Source organism: Hippocampus guttulatus, chromosome 16 (assembly GCF_054856545.1).
Source record: "Hippocampus guttulatus isolate MCC_2025c chromosome 16, RoL_Hgut_1.0, whole genome shotgun sequence".
Lineage (NCBI taxonomy): Eukaryota > Metazoa > Chordata > Actinopteri > Syngnathiformes > Syngnathidae > Hippocampus > Hippocampus guttulatus.
The window spans coordinates 9,513,538-9,537,169 of NC_141276.1; the positions used below are offsets into that span (position 1 = coordinate 9,513,538).

At 50.1% G+C, this 23,632-nt stretch overlaps 3 protein-coding genes across 9 annotated transcripts; 1 reads left to right on the plus strand and 2 right to left on the minus strand.

The window, feature by feature from the left end:
* Positions 1-1,859: 1,859 nt before the first annotated feature.
* Positions 1,860-12,078, minus strand: LOC147192990 (zinc finger protein 646). 4 transcript variants are annotated; one of them, XM_086133140.1, is made up of 5 exons: positions 11,789-12,078; positions 6,549-9,217; positions 4,173-5,282; positions 3,995-4,089; positions 3,525-3,674 (listed from the first exon to the last, which is right to left on the minus strand). In XM_086133140.1, the coding sequence occupies exons 2-4, from the start codon at positions 9,062-9,064 to the stop codon at positions 4,011-4,013; spliced, it is 3,705 nt and encodes a 1,234-aa protein (XP_085989266.1). In that variant the 5' UTR covers positions 9,065-9,217; positions 11,789-12,078; the 3' UTR covers positions 3,525-3,674; positions 3,995-4,010. The 4 variants fall into 4 exon arrangements, with proteins under 4 accessions (XP_085989261.1, XP_085989265.1, XP_085989264.1 ...); XM_086133135.1 differs by lacking the exon at positions 3,995-4,089 and having other exon boundaries at positions 1,860-3,674; positions 11,789-12,071; XM_086133139.1 differs by lacking the exons at positions 3,995-4,089; positions 11,789-12,078 and adding an exon at positions 11,156-11,626 and having other exon boundaries at positions 1,860-3,674.
* Positions 12,079-12,142: 64 nt separating this feature from the next.
* thoc6 (THO complex 6) lies at positions 12,143-15,404 on the plus strand. 3 transcript variants are annotated; one of them, XM_086133153.1, is made up of 13 exons: positions 12,143-12,472; positions 12,925-13,016; positions 13,088-13,152; positions 13,226-13,329; positions 13,402-13,439; positions 13,529-13,577; positions 13,700-13,771; positions 13,844-13,946; positions 14,216-14,265; positions 14,329-14,416; positions 14,771-14,881; positions 14,960-15,088; positions 15,262-15,404. In XM_086133153.1, the coding sequence occupies exons 1-13, from the start codon at positions 12,458-12,460 to the stop codon at positions 15,381-15,383; spliced, it is 1,038 nt and encodes a 345-aa protein (XP_085989279.1). In that variant the 5' UTR covers positions 12,143-12,457; the 3' UTR covers positions 15,384-15,404. The 3 variants fall into 3 exon arrangements, with proteins under 3 accessions (XP_085989279.1, XP_085989276.1, XP_085989278.1); XM_086133152.1 differs by having other exon boundaries at positions 12,334-12,472; positions 14,354-14,416; XM_086133150.1 differs by having other exon boundaries at positions 12,925-13,152; positions 14,354-14,416.
* Positions 15,399-23,589, minus strand: med15 (mediator complex subunit 15). 2 transcript variants are annotated; one of them, XM_086133148.1, is made up of 18 exons: positions 23,225-23,589; positions 22,465-22,552; positions 22,167-22,218; positions 22,059-22,082; positions 21,823-21,987; positions 21,264-21,418; positions 20,945-21,205; positions 20,686-20,736; positions 20,527-20,613; positions 20,345-20,463; positions 18,423-18,550; positions 18,054-18,188; positions 17,920-17,983; positions 17,539-17,605; positions 17,303-17,457; positions 16,634-16,800; positions 16,455-16,553; positions 15,399-15,611 (listed from the first exon to the last, which is right to left on the minus strand). In XM_086133148.1, the coding sequence occupies exons 1-18, from the start codon at positions 23,290-23,292 to the stop codon at positions 15,475-15,477; spliced, it is 2,022 nt and encodes a 673-aa protein (XP_085989274.1). In that variant the 5' UTR covers positions 23,293-23,589; the 3' UTR covers positions 15,399-15,474. The 2 variants fall into 2 exon arrangements, with proteins under 2 accessions (XP_085989274.1, XP_085989273.1); XM_086133147.1 differs by having other exon boundaries at positions 17,303-17,605.
* Positions 23,590-23,632: the final 43 nt, after the last annotated feature.

Consider the following 23,632-nt stretch of genomic DNA (forward strand, 5'->3'; position numbering starts at 1 on the left):
ACAGACAAACTTATGTGATGGAAATGAAAGGTCAGATGGATGTTTACATCATAGCGTGCAAATAGACAGACCATAATGACAAGTTGAGTGTGATGGACAAATGGACGTGCGAATGAACAATGTAAATCTGACAAATACTCATCTCAGCCAGATGTGTAAATGTGTGTGGATGAATGACGCGGACCCGCAAGGTTGACGGCTGCTGAGTGAGACGAAATGTATGAGTGGCGGATATCGAGCAGGAAATTAGCAGCCAGACATGAACACAATGGCAAAACACATTTTAGATGTACAATGTAAAAAATATACACATCCAACTCATGAAATGACAGCGAGCAAGCGAGCAAGCGAGCCCAAGTTGGCATGACTTGGTTTCCTGTAGAAGCTACTAGCACAGTCCACATCAATTTATTTCAGCCAAAAACAGGAGAACTTGTCCGGCGTTCAATCTTCACCGTTTAGTGCAGTGACCTCCAACCATTTTTGTCTCACGGACCGGTTAAGACAAGTACGTGTTGTTTATGGACCGGCAAACATTTCTTTTTCTACTGCTTTTAAATTGTCAGTTTGAAAGCATTGGTACTGACAACAACGATAATTAGAGAGCCATTCAATATTTTATTAATGTTCATTCATTTCAAATAGTGTTATTCTACTGCACCGCAAATGTAGAAAAAAATAAAATAACACGGCTAACTATTAAAAGATTATCAATCAGGAATAATAATTAGACCTTATAATGTGAACATAATCATTTTAAAGTTATGATCCTACATACGGCGTTAGCATCATTGCTACTTGTAAAAGATGACACGATTGATTGTTACTTTCATCCAGTGGCTGCCGGCTCGTTATTAGTAAACTGTGACAGACTGCGGAAAGTTTGTTTGCATTTTCATACTTTCCACTTGAGTGCTATTTGTTCAAATGATTCAACGGGTTTCTCGTATTGTCTTGTTTTTGATGACATAGCAAGCGCAACAGCTTCCTCCTTTACGTCGCAGTGGAGATCCCGCCAGGGGAGGAACTTCTCTTGTCGAAACAGCGTCATCTTTGGAAGTCATGGCTGACCATTTGTTACTTTTACTTTCCGGGGGAGGAATTTCTCTTGTCAAAACAACGTCCTCTTTGGAAGTCATGGCTGCCCATTTGTTACTTTTACTTTCTGTTTTAATGCCTCTTCTTGCATTTATTGGCGGATTCTGTTTATTTCAACTTTCTAAACAAAGTTAAAAAGAGGTCTCCAATTGGCCCGACGCGCACACATTTCCCCGCATCACTTCCGATCGTAATTTTGCTCACAGGTCTGTCTCTATGCGGTCCGGTCCGCAGACTGGTGGTTGGAGACCACTGATTTAGAGGGTCAGCCTTAAGTCTAAAAACAACCCTTGAGTTTAGACTCGCCTCGCCAGCCGGTAAACTTACTCTCTCCGCTGTCCGGCTGGGTAGTAGAACCGGCGTGCTCTCCTATAATCCTTTCCAGGGAGCATGTGCTCGCTCACGCTTGATCTGTCTAAATGGGCGGTTCCGTGACGTGGGTGACTCAATGGACAGGCCATGTTCACTTGAGCAAAGTGAACGGAGACGGATGCCTGTCGAAATGTGCATTGGTGGACAGAGCCAAATGAGTGTGGGTGAATGAATTGAAAGATGATGGACGTTCAAATAAGATGGACCATGTTAATATACAACCTGTACAGATTTTGTAGTGATGTGAGGGAAAATGAAATGCATGCATGGACAGGTCGTGTCTGAATGTGTGCGAATGGACAGACAGGTTATAATGATGCCTGTGAATTGACAGGTCTAAGTTTTTGTGACTTACATTCTTGTTGGATAGCAATGACAAAAGCAAAGCATGTTTGTGGAAGTCTTTTAATGTGTGTAAATGAAGTTTGCAGTAGAGTTAGATGTCAAAACACGAGATACAAAATACAAAGTGACATGCGTAGACTCATCATACAAGTGTAAAAAGAAGCACAGTCAATATTAAAACAATAACGTTAAGGACGCATGTTCCTGGGAGGCCCGTCTCCCCCACATCTTTCATTTTGAAATTCCACTTACCATTGGCTACCTTCCTCTTTGAATGACAAGTGACATCAAGAGTCGCCAGGACGCCGATGGTAACGCCCGGGCTCGCATCAAATCCCGCGAGTGAAGTGACGACGCGCATTTGTCATCAGTTTTATTTTCAGTCCTCAGCGGTTTCAAGTTAACAAATTATCAAAAGACGTTAGAAAAGTCACGTGACTTCAAACTAAGCATACAAACAGTCAAACGCGCTTGCTAACATCATGACGCTAACTACCGCCTCAGCGTCCAGTCAATAAATACAGCAAAAGCTACGCTAGGAGATACAAAGGTCCCTTTAGCACGTGGGGGCCAGGAGGGTTATGGGTCATCACAGCTCTAAAGACATCTACACACTAGCGCCGCAGCTGCTACTACACACATGAACACGTGTACACATATGTGTCGTTAACACGCTAACTATTCTACACAATCAGAAGGCGGAGCTTCCCGACAGATGTCAACTGCCCGCTCTCACGTCGGCCAATCCCGTTTGCGTCGGACGACAATGTCCAGCGTCCAATGGTAGAGGCTACCAGTGTTTGTGGGCGGGGTGTATGCAAAGTCAAAATCTCACCCACTCCAAGGCCATGCCCCAACTGCCTTGCCCTAGCTGCGTCCTTCCGTCACTCAAATCTCATCAAGTGGGCGTGTCCAGTGAGGCGGCAGCGGGCCAGAGCATGTTGGTGCGCGTTTATGCGTCCGGTTTGTCTCTGCCGAATTAAGCCCCAAGAGCGAACTCAGTTCAAATGAAGGTGCCGCCCGGCATTCCCCCAAAGTTGGGCGGTGGGCCAGCAGCCCTGCGGGACGGCGCCGCAGAGTTGCTGGGCCAGTGGACCTTCATGTGGTGCCTGAGGTTGGACTTAGAGGAGAAGCGTTTATCGCACTGCGAGCACGTAAAGGGTTTTTCCTTGGTGTGCATGCGGCGATGGCAGATGAGCTGGGTGGACACCCGAAAAGATTTGCCGCAGTCCGGGCACTGGTAGCGTTTGGGCTCGGTGTGGATGCGTCGGTGGTTCTTAAGGGACATCAGGTTGGGGAACTGCTTGTGGCACGAGTTGCAGAAGAAGCTTCCGGTCTTGTGGCTGTTCTTGTGGTTGACCAGCGAGCTGGCGTGGCGGTAGGAGCGGCCACATTGGTCGCACACGTGGGCCTTGGGCGCCGCCTGCCGTCCACGGGCCCGTGCCGCACCGTCCACGCCCTGCTCTTGCATCAAAGTGAGGTCCAAGCCCGAGCCCCAGCCCGGCCGGTGGCGATGGGGTGGCGGCCTCTGGGGTGCCTGGCCATGGCTGATCTCCATGTGCAGTCGGAAGCTGGCCTGAGTGGGGAAGGCGCGGCGGCACGAGGCGCAGGTCAGCTCCCGCTGCTTCTGGTGGACCCGCCGGTGGTTGTAGAGCTGCGAGGCCACTCGGAAGCTCTTGCCGCAGTCGTGGCAGCGGTGCCGCCGCATCTCAGAGTGGATGCGGCGGTGGTTTTTGAGGGCCAGAAGATTGGAGTAGGTTTTGAGACACACGGCGCAGTGGTAGATGCCGAGGGTGTGCGTGTTCTTGTGGTTGATGAGGGAACTGGCGTGTCGGTAGGAGCGTCCACATTGGTCACACCTGCGCACAGACGCGACGTTAGATGCCGGGCGGAAGCGCGCATCACATCACAGCCACAGCACTGCATGGAGATTACGCTAGCGTTACAGTATATGATCTGCAATCCGGCTTAGCCAAAAAGAGGTTGTAGTGGCCGAAGCAGGGGCCGGACAAGGGGGACCGGCCTCATGGCGCGGTCCCCCTCCTCCGTCCCTGCGCCCCCTTCCTAATCTTGTCTACAGGTGGGCCGGTTTCTTTCCCGCACGCACACAAGGACACACAACATCAGCAGCACAAAGACAAAGTGGATGCTAACTGAAAGCAAACGGGGGTGACTTAACTGGTCTCTCCACTAATTCAATTTGTCCAAACTTCAGAAAAATCCGAATTCCGGCACGCGAATGGTCCCAAGGAAGCCGGATTGGAGATCATATACCTGGAATAGACATGTGCAGAGCTAAATTCATCTTCACTATTTGGACAAGTTCCAAGCATGACAAACAAGTGAGGACAACTCACGTGTAGCGACACTCGTCGCCCTCTGCCGTGGCGCCGCCCGTCTTCCTCCTGACATCCATGCCTACTTGGTTGTCGCCGCAGCGGTGTCGGGCCAGGCCCGACCTGCCCTGGAAGCTCTTGCCGCAGGTGGGGCAGCCAAACGGGGTGGCGCCTTCCTCGTGGACCTTCTGGTGGTTGCGCAGAAAGCGGGCCAGGCGGAAGGCTTTCCCGCACGTGTGGCAGATGTGTTTCTTGCGCTGCGTGTGGATGCGCATGTGGTTGCGCAGTGCCATGTAGTTGGTGTAGGGCTTGTCGCAGAAGTTGCAGCGGAAGTCGCCCGTCTTGTGCGTGTGCTTGTGGTTGAGCAGAGAGCTGGCGTGCTTGTAGGCGCAGCTGCACAGGTCGCACGCATAAGGCCTTTCGTCGGAGTCGAGGTCCACGGAGCTCCTCTCCATGCTGACGTTGGCCGAGCTGCCGGCCGACGACGAGGACGGCAGGTGCTGGGCGGGGCAGTCGTGCGCGGCCAGCTGCTCCGCCGACGAGAAGCCCTCGCAGCAGCCGTCGCACTCAAAGTCCATTTGGGCGCCCGGACCCTGCGGGCCCTTGCACAGGCCTGCCGTGGTGTGCGTGGCCAGCTGCCTTTGGGTACGGAAACCCTTGCCGCATTCCTGGCAGTTGTGCTTCTTCTGGGCAAAGTGGAGGCGGAGGTGGTTCTTCATGGCCAGCCTGTTGGGGTACGTGGAGTTGCACACGTTGCAATGGTACTCGCCGATCTTGTGGAGGTTCTTGTGGTTGGCCAAGCTGCCCGCGTGCCGATACGTCTTGCCGCACTCCTCGCAGGCAAAAGGTCGCCGCCCGCTCTCGGCCGGGTCAAACTTTTGGGGCCTGGACGTTCCGGCCGAAGAGTAGGGCTTTTTGAAGCCCTGTTGAGCGTATTTGACACCCATAATGGGGCCCTTTGACGACTCCCCTCGCATGCTCGCCATCGGAGATGGGCCGGGCTGCTGGTAGCGTGAGCCGTTGGGGCCGGTCCGGACCAGTCCTTTGGCCCGGTGTTCCTCATGGAGACGGAGGTGGTTAATCAGCTGTTTTTGGATCTTGAAGGCCTTTCCGCATTCTTCGCACTTGTGCCTGCAGTTGCAAAAGACACGCATCGATTTTGCATATCTATTCATCACATGAGCACAATTCAGGCATTTTTGACCTAAAATCAAAACAAGAGAGACGTGATGTCGGCTACTTGGCAGAAAATCAGTCAAGGATGCAGTTGATACAAGACCAACAAGTCAACGTTTTTTCCACTGCAAAATAAAAGAGTAGGGATAGGCCAGGGGTCGGCAACCCAAAATGTTGAAAGAGCCATATAGGACAAAAAACCCAAATATGTCTGGAGCTGCAAAAAAAATAAAAGCCTTCTATAAAACCTACAATGAAGGAAACTGGACTGTCTCAGAATTGTTTGTTATTCATTCCTTTGTTGTGTGTTCACAAACGTTTGTGATTTCCTCGCTTGATTTTTTGTTTTGGTGCATTATTTTCACTTTTCTTAGTGTCAGTGAAGTGATCATGAATTTCCGTTTTTCTGAGGCTATCTTTGAACACCTCTTGAGTCGAACGAGAAGAGAGAAGGCACGGAGTCGGACGCAGACGTGTCTGTGTTTGTCGGGACTGTTAAAAGTGTAAAAGTGTACGTTTTAAAAAACCAACACCACAGCTCTCCTTTTTCGGAGCTGCAACATGTATCTATATCGATTTGAGCTACCTGTATATTAGTCTACTATCAAAATCTTTTTCCATTTTCAAAGATTTTTTATAAAGCTGCAGGGAGCCACTAGATGTCGCTAAAGAGCCGCATGCGGCTCTGGAGCCGCGTGTTGCCGACCCGCGGGATAGGCCAATACAGGTACCAGGTATCAGTACTGGGCTGCCGATACCAGCCACCGATCCATTAACTAAAATTATCAAGTAATAATAACAGCGCAAGTCCTCCTCCACCACTAGTTAGCACTACACTGTGGTGGTTTGACACACTGCCGAATCATCATGCACAGAGGGCGGCCATGGCTCAGAGGTACAGCAGGTCCTCCGTTAACCGCGGGGTCTGCTGTTCGAATCAAGCTCTCTCTGAATCATGTGCCGCCGTGTCCTTGGGCAAGACACCTTCCCTCCAGTACTACTCACACTGGTGTACGGCTGGGTGTGAATGATTGGTGGTGGGCCCAGGGCAAGTATGGCTACATGCAAAGCTTACCGCCACTAGAGTGTGAATGTGTAAGTAATGAATAATGTGTCCGTTGTGAGCGCTTTAGGTGTCCAGTGTCACAATTATCTGTCATTGTGTTGACATTTTAAGTATCAAAATACTATTAGGTGGAAAAGTGAAAACGGTGGCCATACCTCTTGAGGTCAAAATGAGTCCTCTGGTGATTCTTGAGGGCCAGCAGGTTGTAGTAACGCTTCTGACACACCAAGCAGCGGAACACACCCGTCTTGTGGGACTTTTTGTGGTTGAGGAGGGAGCACGGGTGTCTGTAGCCTCGCCCGCACTGGTCACACTTGTGGGGTTTGTCACTTTGGTCCACCATTGACCGCCGCCCATTCCCAGCGATGTCACGACTTCCGCCCGCAACCCCGCCACCCATGCCCTCGCCCCCAGACATCCCTTTTGCTCCACTCAGGACCTGCTTACTCAGCGTGCCGGCCCGATTCTTGCCAGGACACAGGTGGGTGATCAGGTGGTGACGGTCTGCAAAGAACATGCCGCAGTCCACGCAAATGTGGCTGCGGCCGTCCATCTTGTCGTTGCCGTTGGCCGAAGCGCTGCCGATGCCCTGTTGTTGGCCATCGGGTCTCTGGGGACCGTGGACCAGTTGGTGATTTAGAAGGTCTTGCTTCCTGGAGAAGCTTTGGCCACACGTGGAGCAGATCACCCTCCAGTCCTGTTCCAGATTGGACGGTCCGGGACCGGAGGGATTATTGGCATGACTTCGCAGATGGCTGCGCAGGGCTCGGAGGCTGGCGTAATGGTTCCCGCACACGGAACACTGGTAGACTTCTCCGTCGTCGTCATCCTTGTCGTTGTTTCCCATCCTCTTGCCTCCGGTCTGGGAGTACTGTCGCTGACTGCTTCCTTCCTTTACACTGTCTGGGGGCACGGAGCTGCCACTGGAGCTGTGGTAATTCATGTTGCCTATAAAACCGTTGGACATGTTACTCTGCTGCTGTGGGGGCGGTTGACCACGGCGGGGGCACATGTGCGACTTGATCCCAGACACATCGGCGTACATCTCGCCGCAGTCGGCGCACACGTGGCGGTCGGCCTGCCGATGGGCGGAACCCCCGTCGAAGCGGTCGTGGAACTCCAGCGAGTCCAAAGCGCTGTTGTGACTGCCGTCTGGTACAAAGTGGGCGGGGTCTGTGAGGTTTCCCGGCAGCGAGATGGGCGTGGTGGCGTCACTGCTTTCCTGCACGTAGCTCTGCTGAGAGTCCAGCGTCAGCGGCTCTGGAGATAACCAATCGTTGCCGTCGCCCAGAGGCTGGTTGGAGGACCGCCCCTTGTGGCTTCGCAGGTGGCTATGTAGCGCGGCCAAGTGAGGGTACTGCTTACAGCAGATTGTGCACTGATAGTGGCCCGTCTGATGACAGCGCTTGTGGTTGACCAGACTGCCCGCGTGCCGGTAGCTCTTGCCGCACTCGCCGCACTTGAAGCGACGTTCGCCGTCATCCGGAGAACTGGCCTGGGCCACGCGGCCTCCCGACGACGACACCGAACCCTGGGAAGCGGAACTTAATGCTTCTGAGTTGAGTATGGAGCTATCCTGGCCGTGGGAGGCGGGATGGGGATCGTGGGTCAGGTAGTGTACTTTGAGGGTCTCCAGGTCAGGATGTCCCGCCCCACAGTAGGCGCACGTATATATAGGATTGTTGACGGGAGGGCCCATGATGGGGTCGTAGGGACCCCTTTTATCGCCGGGCAAAGGCGGCAGGGGTAGAGGGTCTCCAAGAGCTGGAGTGTATGCCGGAGATCGAACCGCACTCAGATTGTGAGGCATGAGACCGGGAAAGCTACGGGACAGTCCGAGGGACGGCGAGGTGGTGTTGTGTAGGAGGATGTGCTCCTGGAAGTCGGCCTTGTTGGGAAGCGCAATCTGGCACAAGTGGCAGAAGCAAGAGTTGGCGTTGTCGCTCTGGGTGGCCTGAGAGCCGCCGCCCCCACCTCGCTCGGACTGGTGGAGGCCGCCGCCACTACTGCTGCTCACCATGGACGCCGCGGGACTCTTGAACTTCGAGTGAGTTCTCTCGTGGCTGTTGAGGGCGGCCAGGTTGCTAAACTGTTTGAAGCACACGGAGCACTTGAAGCTTCCTTGCTGGTGACACTTCTTGTGGTTGACCAAGCTACCGTGGTGCCGGTAGGTTCTGTCGCACTGGTCGCACTTGAATGGTCGGTCCCAGGCGTCGTCCGACTCGGGGGAACTTTTGGTACCTGGGTGGCCCTGCAGGCTGCTGTTGTTCAAGTGGGGACGCCCGAAGCCGTCCGAGAGGTCCTGGCCGAGGGCGTAGTCCCTTTCGTGAGGGCCTCCTTCCTCGGGCACCTCCTCGCTCTCTTCTTCGGCGTGAGCGCTACTTGGGGACAAGGTGTGTATGCGAAGGTGATTTTTGAGGGCAACCGCGTTGGGCAGAGTGCGGGTGCAGACGGGACACTGGAAGGAGCCCACTTCGTGAGACTTTTTATGGTTGGCCAAACTAGCTGCGTGCTTGTAAATTCGTCCACACTGTTCGCACTCAAAACGTCCACTTTCTCCTTGCTGGTAATGCGCTTTCATATGTTCTAGAAGACTTGGAGTACTGGGGCAGACCATATCACATTCTTTACAGGGGAAACCCTTGGCACGACTCATATCATGCATTGCCATAGTACTCAGGCGCCAGTCTTCAGGGGGGAGAGGCCACGGTGCGACCGCTGGTGACCATTGGTGCGGGTGGGAGGGGCTTTCGCTTGGGAGGGTCTTTGCTCGTCAGTCGAGTGCGCTGGCCATGCCCCCTGGCAGGTGGCCTGTGAGGCGTTACTATGGAGACAAGAATGGGGGGGGGGGGGGGAAGTGACATCATCATGTGTGGTTTGTCCAACGTGGGAGAAATAATCATTCGTGTTCCACTCGTGCCACGGCATTCATGTGTCTGGTGTGGGGAGGGGAAAGACTGGGAAAGTTAAGGAATGATTTTTAAAAAAACAAACACCCTGAACATTTGGAACTTTGCACGAGCAAATAGGTTCATTGGAAACACGAACGTGTCATGATTGGGTATGAAAGGAGCATCCCCGAAAGGCTGAGTTATTCACAAGCGCCGATATTTATTTGCATAAGCAAATAGTCCAACGTTTCTCAATGTACAACTGAAAAAAAAGGTGGGAAATGTATTCTCATCGGTGGTCCATTATATCACCAAAAGGATTTTGAGAATCTGGGGAAACCTCTGGCTGAAAACCGACATTGAACGGTCATAACCTTCGATCCCTCAGGCGACACCGCATTAACAAACAAGCATCATTTTGTAACGTACGTTGCCACGTCGGCTTGGAAACACGTCAGAAAACCAATGTCAGTTAACACAGTCGGTCGCTGCATCGACATATGCAAGTTACAACTCTTAAGTCACCAAAAGAGTACGACAGACCTGTCTTACACTGAAAATGGATGGGCGGCGCATTACGAGCACAAAATAGAATGGACACCGGTGAGCAACTCGAGACTTGTACATCAAGCACGAATGGGAGAGAATTCCACCAACAAAAGTTGAAGAGTTCGTGTCAATTGAATTTTCAATAGCAGATGCAAATACCAAATTATTTGATAGCTGCAGACCTAATTAATCAAGGTCCACCATATTAGCAACGTGACAAAAAGGCCCTCATCTTTGTGAAATGTTCTAAAAGACGTAGGACGAGCACTTCAAACGCCTCTCAAATCCCCCATAAATTATGAAAGAACAACTGTAAAGTACATTAGCTATCGAGACACATATTCTATTCTAACGATTAGGGAGTGGGAGTGAGTGAATGATTCAGAACCAAGCTGTGTTCTGAATTATTCACTCATTCACTCGCTGTCTACTCCCTAATCACTCCAAAGGGATTTTTAGTTGACATTTTAGCAAACCATCTACAGCTACGATCACCTTGCAGTGTATGATGCCCAATTGAACTTTTTTGTTGTTGTTGTTTTTGAATCTGATATTGTTATGTAGTTCATTCCCAAAAATAATTATGACCTATAAAGCAAACGCAACACATCCACAAAGTGACCCACCTGCGCACAAAACACGATGTTACATGGTGCACAGTGCGTTTGGCAAAGTAAATATAGTCCTTGTGTTGGTTTCTGTCCAGATACATTACGTGGCAATTTCAAAGATGTTGTGCTTCCAAAGTTTACGTTTTCATAACTGAATGATTTCATGCCATCTAATCGCCATTGACTGTTTTCGACTCTTTCATCAGCCACGGTTTTTTGTGCCCATTTCTTCTGTCAGCTCACTATGACATTTGTTGTCTTTTGATGACGTGGAGGTTGAATAAGCGTTCTTGAGAATCCAGACTGTAGGTGCATTGGTAATTAATATCCACATATGATCGGGGCCTGGGGGAAAAAAAATCTGAATAATACTGTACTCATTGACGGGGGGAAAAGATACATTTGAGCAATAAATAAAAGTTAATTGACGTGCAGTTTGCACATAGCCATAGTCCATTTCATATTAGGAGGAACTAAGTAAAGGATCTCCAACACTGCCAGAGACGTTTGATGTCTTACAACTCCATTAGTGTTTCCATGGCAACATGTCAGCAAACATGACTGACAAGAAATAAACTCGTTTAATTGGCATGCACGTGTTATTGTTTACGTGAAAAGTTGCCAATCGCTTTCTTTGACTGACGTGCTGATTGCAATGAAGGAGAAAAATGGAGAGGGGAGCAAGAGCGGGCCGCGGGGGGGACGCCTGACCTTGGCCCGACTCCAACACGCATCTGTCGGACAACACCGAGCATCTTCCCCGTCGCACGGTTCTCCCCTTCGCGGAGCTTCGTTCATCGCCTCCCACCTCCATCATCAACACAAACGAGCCCGCAGAGGGTTCGGTTACGTACACACGAGAATGAAAAAAGACTTTTGAGCAGCAAGCCGCCGCCGCCTCGCTCCCCGGACAACTCACGCCACAAACGACGCTGGGCCGTGAGAGCCCACTGGGGACCACAGCAGCGACCTCAGCAGTGTCGAAGAACATGGTTGACTTTGACGAAAAGGGCCATTGCGCGCGTCAACCACTAGCAGCCCGATAACGTTAGCTCACCGGGTCGCTGCTTAGCACCTGACTTGTTAGCTGTTCAGTAAGCAAGCAAACCAACAGACAGACAAACAGCATTAGGCTCACTCTGCAAATGTACGCACACGCAAAGACGCTAGGTGTTATCCGCAATCGATTTAATTGCGTCAAGAGCAGCCTCGGCCGGCCGGGTGTTAGCTCGTCCGCTAGCCGCCGAGCTAGCCCTGCAGCTACACAAAGATGTCGAGTCGACCCTCCGCGCTCGGCCCCCATCAAGTGGGGAGGGAAAGCTGCTTTGCCAGCCTCAAACTTACCCCTCCGGCGCCCTCCGCGTCCCGCTAAGTGAAGCGAGCTGCGTCGGCGTGCAGATGCAAAGGCGAAACGTTGCGCCGTCACCGACGAATCATTTTTGTTTTGTTTGGCATTTGCCGCTTTGCTTTTCCACACTCGACTTTTGCCTCTTGGCTGTGCGCCGCCCGCCGCTACGACGACAACGACGACAACACACTTCCTGCCGCGCACCGCGTCATCATGCGCGCGGCACGACTACGACGATGAGCTGAAAAATAGGATAAAGCAAGCCAGTTGATCGTTTGCTGTCTACAAGCGTTTTCATTTTCATTTTCTACATCAGCGGGGGAGGCCGGGCCGAGCCGATCCGAACGCAGCCGAGCTGGCCCGAGCGGCGGAGAGAGCAGCGCCATGTTGATTTCGTGACCCGAGAGAATTTTTTGTTTTTGTCCTCATTTAAGACTTCAGCTGTGCTTTGCTGTTACTGTTGTTGTGTTGCTGTGATTACAAACTAAAATAAATATTCTCGTTCAACACCACACACTATTTAATGCACCGTCTCCATCATGACCGAACAACGAGCATGTAGCAATGGCGCGCTCCTAACTACATGTCCCAGAATGCAAGGTGCGATGATGACATATTAATGCGCTTTCGGAGCAGATCAAAACGCGCCGCTCCAGCAGACAACAATGGGGCCCGTCGAGGTAAACTTTATTTTGGCTTCCCCCCCAAATTTCGACAAATATTTTCCTTTGTGCTCAAATGTCAAAACTTGTTCTCCCGACGTCTCTCGTGCAGCTATACATTTATATTCGTATCAGGGGCGAATGTAGACTGAGAGGTTTAGAGGTGCTGAGCTCCCAGCCAGCAAGATCAATTATACTGCCTTATGCCATTTGAACGCAATTTAATTGCGACATTTATGTGAGAAGCACAACAATTTTTCACAAAGCCTGTAACTGAATCATCATATCTGATGGTGATGATTTAAATTGAATATGGCCCTGAACGATCTGGTGTCATGGCGTGATAACGAGCAGGGGACGTATTGTGTTAAAACTTGGAGTGTTAATGATCTGGTGATGTCCATATTCATGAGCAGGCTGTGGTGTTCAAGACTGAGCGACATGTTAATGGGCATGTGACATATCCACAGTTGCTGCACATGTCGGTGTTCTCTCAAGGTTTTTCACCATGTGGACGCTTCCTGGCGGCGGGAAACAATTACGGGGAGATCGCCATCTTCAGGTGAGGGGTGCGAGGATGATGATGTTGTTGATGATGATGATGAACCTGAGGGAGGAGGTTTTTCTGTCAAGTTTGTGCGCAGCGCTGAGCCCTGATATGTCGGAGGCAGGTCGAAAGCCCGTGTTAACGTTTTCAGGTGAGCAATGTTCACTCCAGCTTTGTTGAGGCCAGTGTCTGCCATCTAACTGTCTGTGTGTCGTGCCCCTCAGCTCATGACGGTCCAGTGTTCTGTCTGGAGTCGTTTGGCGGCCATCTGCTGAGCGCCGGGGATGGATCGGTCAGTGCCTGGAATTGGGCTGATCTCATCAAGAAGGTAGCGCAACGCAATGGCAGTGTCACCGCAGCGTGTGACTCACTGTTGCACTTTCTTGTGTTTGCCTTTCAGAACGTCAAAGCTGTGTGGACAAGAAGACCAGAATACAAGTCAGTGTCATTTTCCAACTTGGCCTGGCTCACCCTTACGCTTACGGCAGTTCATATGATGTGCCTTCTCTCTTTCACTCCTTGTTCAGAGCCAGCATGGAGATCCCTGAGATCAACGCCATGGTCATCAACCCCAGAGTGAGTACGGAAAAGCCATTTTGAGAATTTATTCCATATCCTCTTATCTGAAGGTCCATGTACTTTGTCCTTACTACTACTCTCTAGTTCACCTAAATGTAACTTGTTTGTGTTCATGTCAGGACAACAGCGTGGTGTTTGGCGGCGGTGACAACAACGTTCACATCCTGGACCTGGAGCACGGCGTCTTCAAGGTGGGCCCGAGGAAGCGTGGCAACATCGCTAGTCGGCGCCCAATGTTGACGTTTGTCCGTCTCTGTTCTCAGTCAGTCTTCAGGGGACACACGGACTACGTCCACTGTCTGAGTGTGAGGGAGCGCGAAGGTGAGGTTCTGTCAGGCAGCGAGGATGGCGCCGTCAGGATCTGGGGTGAGTACCCCGTGACATTTCAACAATTCCAACTTCCCCGGGATTCAGCATTTCTCATTTTAAAAATTCATTTTTCCGCCCAGAATTCCATTTTCCAAGAAACCAATTTTTTTTACTTTTTCCACAAAAACTCCCAATTAGCCCCAGAATTTCTGTTTCAAATTTCCACGTTTCCACATTACAAGTCTCACATTCTCCATTTCAACCATTCAAAGAATTCCTTGGCATTTCAGTTCAGCACAAATGCAGTTGTCTAATCTTGTGTCCAGACACCAGGACGTCTCAGTGCGTTCACTGCGTGGAGGTGCACAAGTACCAAGTAAGACAACGTCATCACGGGACCGCAGCTAGCTGTTAGTTAGCATGCCGGGTTTTTTTTCAGCTCCTCGTCTTTCCTTGTTCATCAGAAATGTGCCCGCCCCCAGTTTGGCAAGTGGATCAGCTGTTTGACCACAGACTCAGATTGGATGGTGAGACTTTTTGACAGTACGGTGAACCTCCGCTGTTGGTGGCCAAGGCTAACGACCCGCAGCCAAATGTGACATTCTGCCAGTCAAAATTTCGTAAACATTTTACACAAAAGTACCCAAAAAAATCTATACCGCCATGATACCACGAGATAGTGGCACAGCACTACCTCTGTTTAAAAGAAGCTCCTAAATGCCAACATCGTTTTTGTTTCTTGACACCAAGATGGCGCCAAAGTAATGCTGTTATTTTTCAGAGAATAGTATGGAAAAAAATCCCAGTATGGGCAAATTCGTAAATGCTGGAATATGAGGGTTTACTTCACTTGTGACACCGTTTGGTTGTGTTTCTTGCAGCTGTGCGGCGGCGGCCCGTCACTTTCCCTGTGGCACCTTCGCTCCCTGACGCCGACGTCCGTCTTCGCTTTGAGCGGCTGCCAGAGACGAGCCACATTCTATCAGGACATGGTGAGGAAAATCCCCCTCGGCAACTCGCGCCGCGCCTCCTTCAATCTGCGTGAACGGTCCCGTCCCATCTCGACGCAGATTCTGGCAGTGGGCCAAGGTCCCACTGTGTCCCACTGCCTGCTGGGGGGACAGGTCAAGGCTCAGATCCCGTGCACGCCCAACAACATCAACAGCCTGGAGCTCAACACCAACAGCGCCGAGCACCAGGTATGTGCAGTCCTCAGAAAGAATTTTTTTTTCTGATTCAGGTCATCACAATTCTTTAATTCCCATCCCTCGTCCGACGTATTGTCAGTCAGACGTGTAGTTGTGCATTGGCTGTATTGCGCTTGTCTTTTTGTGTGTCAGATCAGTCACGAGCCGCGCGAAATCTGTTTCAGGTGTTGACGGTGGCAGGAAGCAGCCAGTTCGTGGACGTGTTCACCAACGTGTCTTACAGAGCCTTTTCACTATGCTTTTGATGCACACGTCAACTTTTTTCAATTTTTTTTTTATGGCGTGAATAAAACGTGTGGTCTTCGGGCAGGTGTTTTATTTGTTTAAAAAAAAAAAATAAGAGGTTGCCATTTAAGATGCTGGTCGCGGCAGTGAGATCACGCGGCGGACAAACAGGCCTGGCGGACGCTCTGTGCCCACATGTGCAGAATCTCCGTCAGCGAATGCTTGTCGGGAAGCTGCAGCAGCTTGGACGCCAGGGTCCTATGCACCGCCTGCAGGAAATGGTTGGCGCCTGCGCACACAAGTCGGCACACAGCCACACATTTTTACAGCAGACCTAGATCATTCCTGCACTAGAAATCCCTTTGCAAGGATTGGGGAGTCGGGAATGAGAAATACTTTGCAATCAGCTGTCATTCCCAACTTGCCAAAGTGGTGCTTCGAGCTACCAGTTGAATTTGTTCCGAGACCATGCCCATAACTGTAAACGTTTGTAGCACAAATCATCTTTCCCTCGTGAAATGATTGGAAAGGATAGGAAAGCTTTCTAAAAGTTTTGGGAATATCTATTCTAGTCAGGTAAATAGCACTCTATAATATTCATAAAACAGAGTAATTACAAAGTTAAAGGTGAACTCGCGTCTAAAAATTGATGGAAATTGCATTTGTGCAATCAGAATTGAGCACCGTAAACTGTTTTCAGCTGTTCAAGGGAGCTGACATTTTATGCAGTACTGCCCCCTGCTGTTGAATGAAAGTGATGCCAAACTGCCCTTGACTTGCCCGCGACTTAGCCGCCAGCCCCCCAAAAAAACAATGCTAACAATTAGCATGTCAATTGTATTTTGCGTTGATTGTTAGCATTAAGCTATGAAGACATCCATAAAGCAATTTCATGTTTAAGTTCAGGCAAAGCTTCAATGGGAATAAATTCAACAACTATTTAGCATTGACCAAAGTTTTGCTTCTGGGCAACGAAAACGAGTTGACTTTGCTGCCACATACTGTTTCTATGGTGCCGAACCCCCCAAAAAAGATCAGAGATGTCTAATATCTACAGAAACTCCGACGTCATGTCACTTATATCTTAAGGTGCCACTGTGGTGAACAGGAGGGGGAGGGATGTTTTGCTCACCGTACTGGTCGGCGTGGTCGGACCAATAGGGGCTCTGATCCGGATAGTCTGCGGGAACGCTGAGCTGCAGCGGCGGAACGCTCGGAAGGTTTTTGTCCTCTGTGGCGAAAAGGAGGTTAGAAGTGAGCGGAAGGGGAGGGGGGGGGGGGGTCAACACACAAGGTGTCGTAGTGTCTCACCCAGCTTGCAGAGCAGGTGCACGGCACCATTGTTGCTGCAGTGGGCCGGGTCCAGGTGCACCAGGAACTTGACATCCAGCCGGGCCACCTCCCCCTGCAGGATGTTGGGGACCGTCTGACGCTCGTCCTCGTCCTGCTTCCTCTTCCGTGACAGAACCGGCGGACCACTGAGGGGGAAGTCACGAAAAGTTCCCCATGGGGTGTCAAACGTTTGACCTGTCGGTGGGGTTCGATCCGGCCCACGGGGAGAATTTTTGCAAAGTGGACAATTTATGACCACACAAAAAAAATTGGGGTGAATGTGGCTTAGGCAAGGTACACACATCAAGACGTTCAGAGTGTTTTTGTCCTGATTCAATATTTCCCACCAAAAATTTTCACGGTTGTGGGAAAACTGGTCAACCTTTGTGTGTTGGTTTTGTCACAGATTTCAAAATATATATATATTTGAGGATTTGGAAAAATCATTCCATGTGTAGGAGGACTTAGAGTGTAACACAGAGTTGTAACGGTTTGACTAGAAGAGCCGCAGAAAGGAATACAAGTAGAAAGAAATCCATGGAAATTTTGAAGGTTCTCATGCATTTTAGCCTCATCCATAGCCCGACATCAAACTTTTTGGGGAGCCGCTCTTTTGACGGACGTGTCGTGTGCAGGCACGCGACTTACGTGATGGGCGGCCCGTGAATGGCGGCCATGGCGGGGGCGAAGGTGCGGTGTAGCGAGTGGTTAAATACGGGAGAGCGCAGGTTGGCCATGACGGCGTCGAGTAGCGGCTGGCACAAATAGGGCTGCTTGGGTGGCAGCGGCGGCGGGGGCGTCGGCTGACCAAAAGCACACAGACGCAGACACGTAAAGATTCGAGGGGGGGGGGGGTGATGATGTAAGAAAGGGGCATGTCTTACCACGGCCATGTCATTCTTCAGCTTCTCCAACGCGATCTCACACTTTTGGAGCGTTTTCAGAGGACACCTGAAGGTCAGGAAACTTAAGAGGACTGTCGCGGGGGTCACACTAACTCGCCGTCTGTCACCGTGGTGACACGCACCACGAAACTCATCATGGTGACGTGTCGACATGGTAACATCACCTTGTTGACGGTTGCTACAGAAACGTGGACTAGCATACAGTTGCCATGGTGACACTGACTAGCTGTACCCATGGTGGCATCACCTCAATGAAACAGGAGGCTGTTGGCATGGGAACGTGGGCCAGCTGACTGTCACCACGGTAACATGTACTAGCTTCTAATCAATTGTCCAATCCTAGTGCGCTTTGAGTTTCACCTTGTGTTGGGGTCCGTGAGGATGTTGAGGAGACTCTTCATCTTGCTGAGGTCCTTCTTTCGCTCTGACAACAACAAGTCAAAGGTTACTCACAGGACCTGCGTTTCATCTAAGACCGCCCCGCACCCCCACACCTTCGTTCTTGTCAATCTTGTTGATCATGCGCCGCAGAGGCTCGATGTATTTGGAAAGCTGTTTGAGTTTTTCCATGTACTGCTGATCCTCCTGGGACGCCGCCCCCGCGGGACTCATCACAGAGTTTGGGTTTCCTGTTGGGAAGTCATATAATCAGATGGAGTGTGTGTGTGTGTGTGTGTATGTGTGTGTGTGTGTGTTAAATGGGCTGTCAAATGGCGCTTTTCAACCTTTTGTACTTAAAGCGCTCTCCACTGTTTACTCATTTACTTGCTGACAACACAGCGACAGGAGAAACTGGGGGCTCAGTAGCTTGCTCAAGGAGACTTCATCATGGTTGCAGTGTGTTTGTGTGTGTGTGTGTGTACCTGGAGTGCTAAGTGGGCCAGGCGAGGGGACCCCATAGTTCTGGGGTGTCCTGGCGGTAGATGGACTCTGTGAGGGCTGAGGGGAGGGGCTGGGCTGGAACCCCCCGGGAGATGGCGTGGGACCCGAGCTGCAAACAGGAAGTTACCGTGGAAAAAGGCATGGACAGGGAAGCCGTATGCCAACAGGGAGGCGTCGACGACACCTGCTTTGGCCTGTCACAATAACATTTGTTTCCCCTGGACGATGAATTTCCCCAGAAACTATCACGAAAAATGACACGACTGTGTGGGTTTGGGTTTTTTTTTTTGGTATGCTCATTACCTGTGAGATTTTTCTACCGGAAAATGGGCACATTGACTCAAACCAAGGTTGATCTCTCAGTGATCTGGCAGGCATAGCGAATGTTTTCAGAACTCATAGTGCAGAAGCAAGAAATGAAATTGTCCAAAAAAACAAAACAAAAAAACCCAGCCCCATAGAGGATAGCTGTTTGCCGAATGATGGTTAACATTAGCGCCACTTGGCTATTATCATCGATGATACACTGCTGCACCTTACTAAAAACACGAGATAAATTGCCCAAGTACAAGACTTGTGAATAGAGCTGTCAGTTTAGCGCGTTTTTATTGGCATTCATTTAAATGAATTTTAATGGGATTCAATTTTTTCTCGCGAGATTAACGCGGCACACGTCACAGCGGATGTTACGTTGCTCTATAAATAAACCAGAAATAAAACAACAAGCGCGCCGCATAGGTCCACGCACGTTTGTTTTGCCAGCCACGGCAGCGCAAAACACCGAAAACTGATATTTAGAGTTTATGAATGGAAAGTTTAATTTTAAAAAGTTGCCAGATTGTTCCACTGACAAGACCAAAGTTACCCGGATCATACAAGTATACGATGTATGCCACTGACGCGATTGTTACTTGTTTGGAACTATTTTGTGTGGAAGGTTACAGTGTTCCGTGTCCATATAAATAGAGCGGGTGGAGCTTCTCTGTGTTCGTCTGACAGTGACGGTGAAGTTCAGCGGGGCAGTGGTAGCGACCTAGCGAAAATAAAACGTCTTCAGTGTTGTCATCGAACCAAGTGTAGTCATCCGAAATAATGTCTACACAAAACCGCAGAGAGACTTCCGCGCAAGAAGGACCAACAGAATCAACATAGCAAAGCAAACTTGAGAAAAACTAAGTATGCAACCATGGCTTAAATCCACTATAGGCCGAGTACTAGTTTACCTTAGATGTGCACTTTATAATGTTATATTGCTCTGTTTTGATTCCATAAAAAGAGCTGTTAAAGCAGCTGTTGTGTGACTAAATATTTTTTTCACTGTTATTGATGGACAGTAATATTGTGTGAGAGATTATGTGTGAATAACTGCTCCAAGTGAAAAATGTTCATGTAAAATTGAAAATCGAAATTGTTATTTCAGTAAATATTTGCATTTACACAAAGAAAACGGATTCATGATTCCATATTGATGAGAGCATTAAAATGGGGAAAAATAGGACAAAAAATATATAAAAGGAAATTCAGAAACGATAAAAAATGCGTCAGTAATCACGATTAATTTTTAGTGAATTTGAGTTAATTATGACAGTTGCATTTTTAATTAGATTAAATATTTTAATCGTTTGACAGCTCTACTTGTGAACCAAATTGGAAAAATGCATTTTCATTCCCAACATGTGAGTGAGTGTGTGCGCGTGTGTTTGTGTGTGTGTGTATTGACTCCCACAGTGGCCAACAAATTGAGAGACAGCAGAGGGAAGCAGCAGCGCGAGCGAACATTGATGATGACGGTAAACAAACAAACACGCAAATGACTATTTATCAATTCCCAAAAACTATGGCGTCCATTTTTTCTCATCAAAGCGTAAGTCAAACTAATAATTAGCCCTACACGTGCTCATACCTGGCCGAGTTGGGCTGCGAGGTGGGAGGCTGAGGAGACGGCTGGGGGGGCGGAGGCATGGACTGTGGGGTCTGGACCTGCACTGGCGAAGGTGACGACATCATGGCATGCTGCTGTACCTGCCAGGATCAACCGAACAGATGATTGACAGAGCCTGAAAGGTCACGGGTTCAAGGTCATACCTGCTGCGTCACAGCGGCGGCGTTGGGGGGCGGGATGGCCGGGGCCAGCGGAGGCCGGGGCAGAATCTGCATGTTGGGACGTACCAGCTGGACGGAAGAGGAGGCGTGATTCACGGCGTCGGTTCTTTATCCGATTCCCACCTGTAGGCCGTGACTCACTTGTCCTGATGCGGCCGCCATCTGATGTTGCTGCTGCAACGCTGCCCGGGCCTGCACACACGTATTCAAGTAGGCATTGTGAGGGGACTCGGGAGGAGTTAGGAGGCTTGGCGTGTGAATGGGAGTGATGCTTGGGGCTGGTAGGGGGTTGAGGGTGCTTTAGTTGGGCTTTGTTGGAATAGGGAGTGTCAGCGTTTGGCGACAAACAGCGTGGTGCTGAAGCTTGTGTGGGGGGCTCAGGGAGCGGACGTATTCTGACCTGGAAGGCCTGCTGCATCTTGAGCTGGTGCTGCTGCTGACTCAGTGAGTTGATGGGGACGTGCTGGGCGGTCGCCATCTGTCCGGCTAGAGACTGCGGCACCATGGGGGCCTGCTGCTGCTGCTGCAGGAGCGGCTGCATGGGGCCCGGTTGCGCCTGCTGCTGGACCATGTGCTGAATAGACTGCGCGTGCTGCTGCTGCAGCTGCAACTGCACCATCTGCTGCTGCTGCTGCTGCTGCTGCATCCTGGACTGATGCATCTGCAAACACAGGAAGTGGCGGCGGCTGAAAGGGACTGGAACCTGGTTGCAGTCGTACCTGGTTCTGCTGCTGCTGGTTTTGCTGCTGTTGGTTCTGGTGCATCTGCTGCTGGGCTCTCATCTGCTGCTGAACCTGGAACTGCTGCTGCTGGAACTGCTGGAACTGCAAGTTCTGCTGCTGCTGCTGCATGGCCAACTGGGCGGCACCCCCCACTGAGGACCAGGAACAGGATTAAGGGAGCCGGGGGGAATGCGGGGAAGAGTGTTGCGTCCGTTCTCCAACATAACCATGAGCACATTCCCATATTGGGACGGAAGGCAAACGTCTTGATTTGGGCTTATTGACCCCAAAGAAAGCAATACATGATAGCGGGAAGTAAGGTGAACCAATACAGAGAAAACATTCGGTTGTTGGTTTGATCCATGAGCTTTAGGTCTGAAGCATGGCTGCCGTTTTGTCACTATCCTTTTACTTGTGTTTGAATGATGTCTGACCCCTCGGGTCCAAATCAAGTTAGCAAACATAACCGAATGACATAATGCGCCGCCCATGCGAAGTCATGTGACTCCGCAGGCAAGTGAGCATGCGGCTTGGCGCGGAGAGGAAATCCACTCACGGGGTTGCGGGTTTCCAGAAACCCCCGGCATGGCATGCTGGCCAATCTGCATGGGCGCCATGGCCCCCATTCCCCCGACGGGGGCGCCGGCGGGGCGGGGCCCCATGCCAATGGCGCCCGGGCCCCCTCCGACGCCAGTCAGGTTAGTCAAGGCATTGATGGGATCTAATGGAGACAACACACGCTACTTTACATGTGCCGCCCATGTGTACTGGCACGTGCACACATGCACTCACCCGGACCTCCCATGGTCTTCTTGTCTGTCAAAGAGAAACAAGGCAGGGGTCAGTCGTCAAGTGACAATGGGACAGGACAGGCAAACAAATAAATGGATGGTCACTCACGGATGTCGCGGTAGTGGATGATGAGCCTGGCCACCAGGGACAGATACTCCTCCTGCAAAAGCAACATTGTCACTTTCCCCTAAGATCCTTCAAACAGTGTAAAGTGACATTTGGGTGCACATTTTTAACTTGTTATTCCTGATTAAGCGTTGATCTACAATCTTATCGTGATTCACCATTGCTGTGTTTTATTATCGATGTTGCTATTCCTGAGTATTGCATTTTAATTATTAACATTTCAGTGTATATTTTAGTGAGGAGGCTCCAGTTCAAATCTTCCAGCGTGGTCCCGACTTACTCTGGTCTTGGCTTTGATGTAAACTTGGTTCTCCATCTCCGTGCTAGACTTACTGTGTCCGCTTCCCGCTTTCCTCTTGGCCTCCTCGCTGCAAAGTGCAAATACAGTAGGAGACCATTATTTCACAACATCTTGCGTTGCACACAACCATGTTCTATTTACAAACACTCACACTTCGCACCTTACACAATACATGACCTGCTGTCTGACGCATTTGCCAACATGCACACATAGTATTCAACGTTGAGTGGGAATTAACATTTCTGGTAATGAAGCAGGATTTTGCCAAACTGAAACGTGGCTCTTTAGTATAGGGTACTGAAAGACCATTGGGGAATATGCTGTATATATTTGAGCGTCATGTGACCACAGGTGAGTCGATTGTCAAAAAAATAGAAGCACGTAAGAGTACTGTTCCCAACTTCCATGTAAAAGAAATCATCCAAATAATTGACGAACAGAAAATCCATAATTTTTTTTCTGAACCGGTTATGCAATGGGAACTCTACTAGTAAGTTAACTTTGATGTAGCCTTTTTATTTATTTTTTAATAGCGCATGATTGACAAATCATTGGAACGCATAATTCAAAATTGACAAACAATATCACGCTATCTTGTGCAAAGTCAAGCACAAGAAGTGCTCTGAAATAAAAAGCCTTTGCACACGTTAACCCAGTCCGATTGTATGAGCTGGGCAGAGCTGAACAAAACCAAACTAAGCTCAAGAAAGCAGGAGGAGAGACAGCGATTAAATCTCACATCTGAGTGACGACTTTCTGCCTGAACTGAGGACTTCTCCAGTCGCTGTCAGGTCCCGGAACCTCCATGACGACGGCAGACCGGAACAAGTTAATAAATCAGGTTTGAGACGCGAAATGCTCAAATAACACAAAGACCAGCAATGTCTTGACGTGCTCCTCTTCCGAGTTCTTCTTCTCTTTTGTGCCACACCGTGATGCGCGCGTGACCGACGAGCGCCACCTGCCGTACGTGTCTTTCATTGCCGCAGCGCAGCAAGCCTTTTCTATTGAACATGAGCCACTTTTTATACGTGATTTAATTTGATTTACAATTGCGTGTGCACCCGCTCGTGGCGCGTTGCAAGAACTGTTAATTCGTCTACATCACAGTTCATGTCCACATGTACACACACTCCAGCGCGTATGC

Bases quoted from the DNA above. Each gene is read 5' to 3' on its own strand.
- LOC147192990 (XM_086133135.1), bottom strand. From the start codon at position 9,064: ATGGCAATGCATGATATGAGTCGTGCCAAGGGTTTCCCCTGTAAAGAA. The intron at 5,283-6,548 runs GTATGGCCACCG...TTGCAACTGCAG, and splicing joins ACTCATTTTGACCTCAAGAG to GCACAAGTGCGAAGAATGCG. The intron at 3,675-4,172 runs GTGAGTTGTCCT...GTCTGTGCGCAG, and splicing joins GGCGACGAGTGTCGCTACAC to GTGTGACCAATGTGGACGCT.
- thoc6 (XM_086133150.1), top strand. From the start codon at position 12,376: ATGTCCCAGAATGCAAGGTGCGATGATGACATATTAATGCGCTTTCGG. The intron at 14,266-14,353 runs GTAAGACAACGT...CTTGTTCATCAG, and splicing joins TGGAGGTGCACAAGTACCAA to AAATGTGCCCGCCCCCAGTT. The intron at 14,882-14,959 runs GTGAGGAAAATC...ATCTCGACGCAG, and splicing joins CCACATTCTATCAGGACATG to ATTCTGGCAGTGGGCCAAGG.
- med15 (XM_086133147.1), bottom strand. From the start codon at position 23,292: ATGGAGGTTCCGGGACCTGACAGCGACTGGAGAAGTCCTCAGTTCAGG. The intron at 20,464-20,526 runs GTATGACCTTGA...TGATCCTGGCAG, and splicing joins CCGCCGCTGTGACGCAGCAG to GTACAGCAGCATGCCATGAT. The intron at 16,801-17,302 runs GTAAGTCGCGTG...CTTCCCCCTCAG, and splicing joins ATTCACGGGCCGCCCATCAC to TGGTCCGCCGGTTCTGTCAC.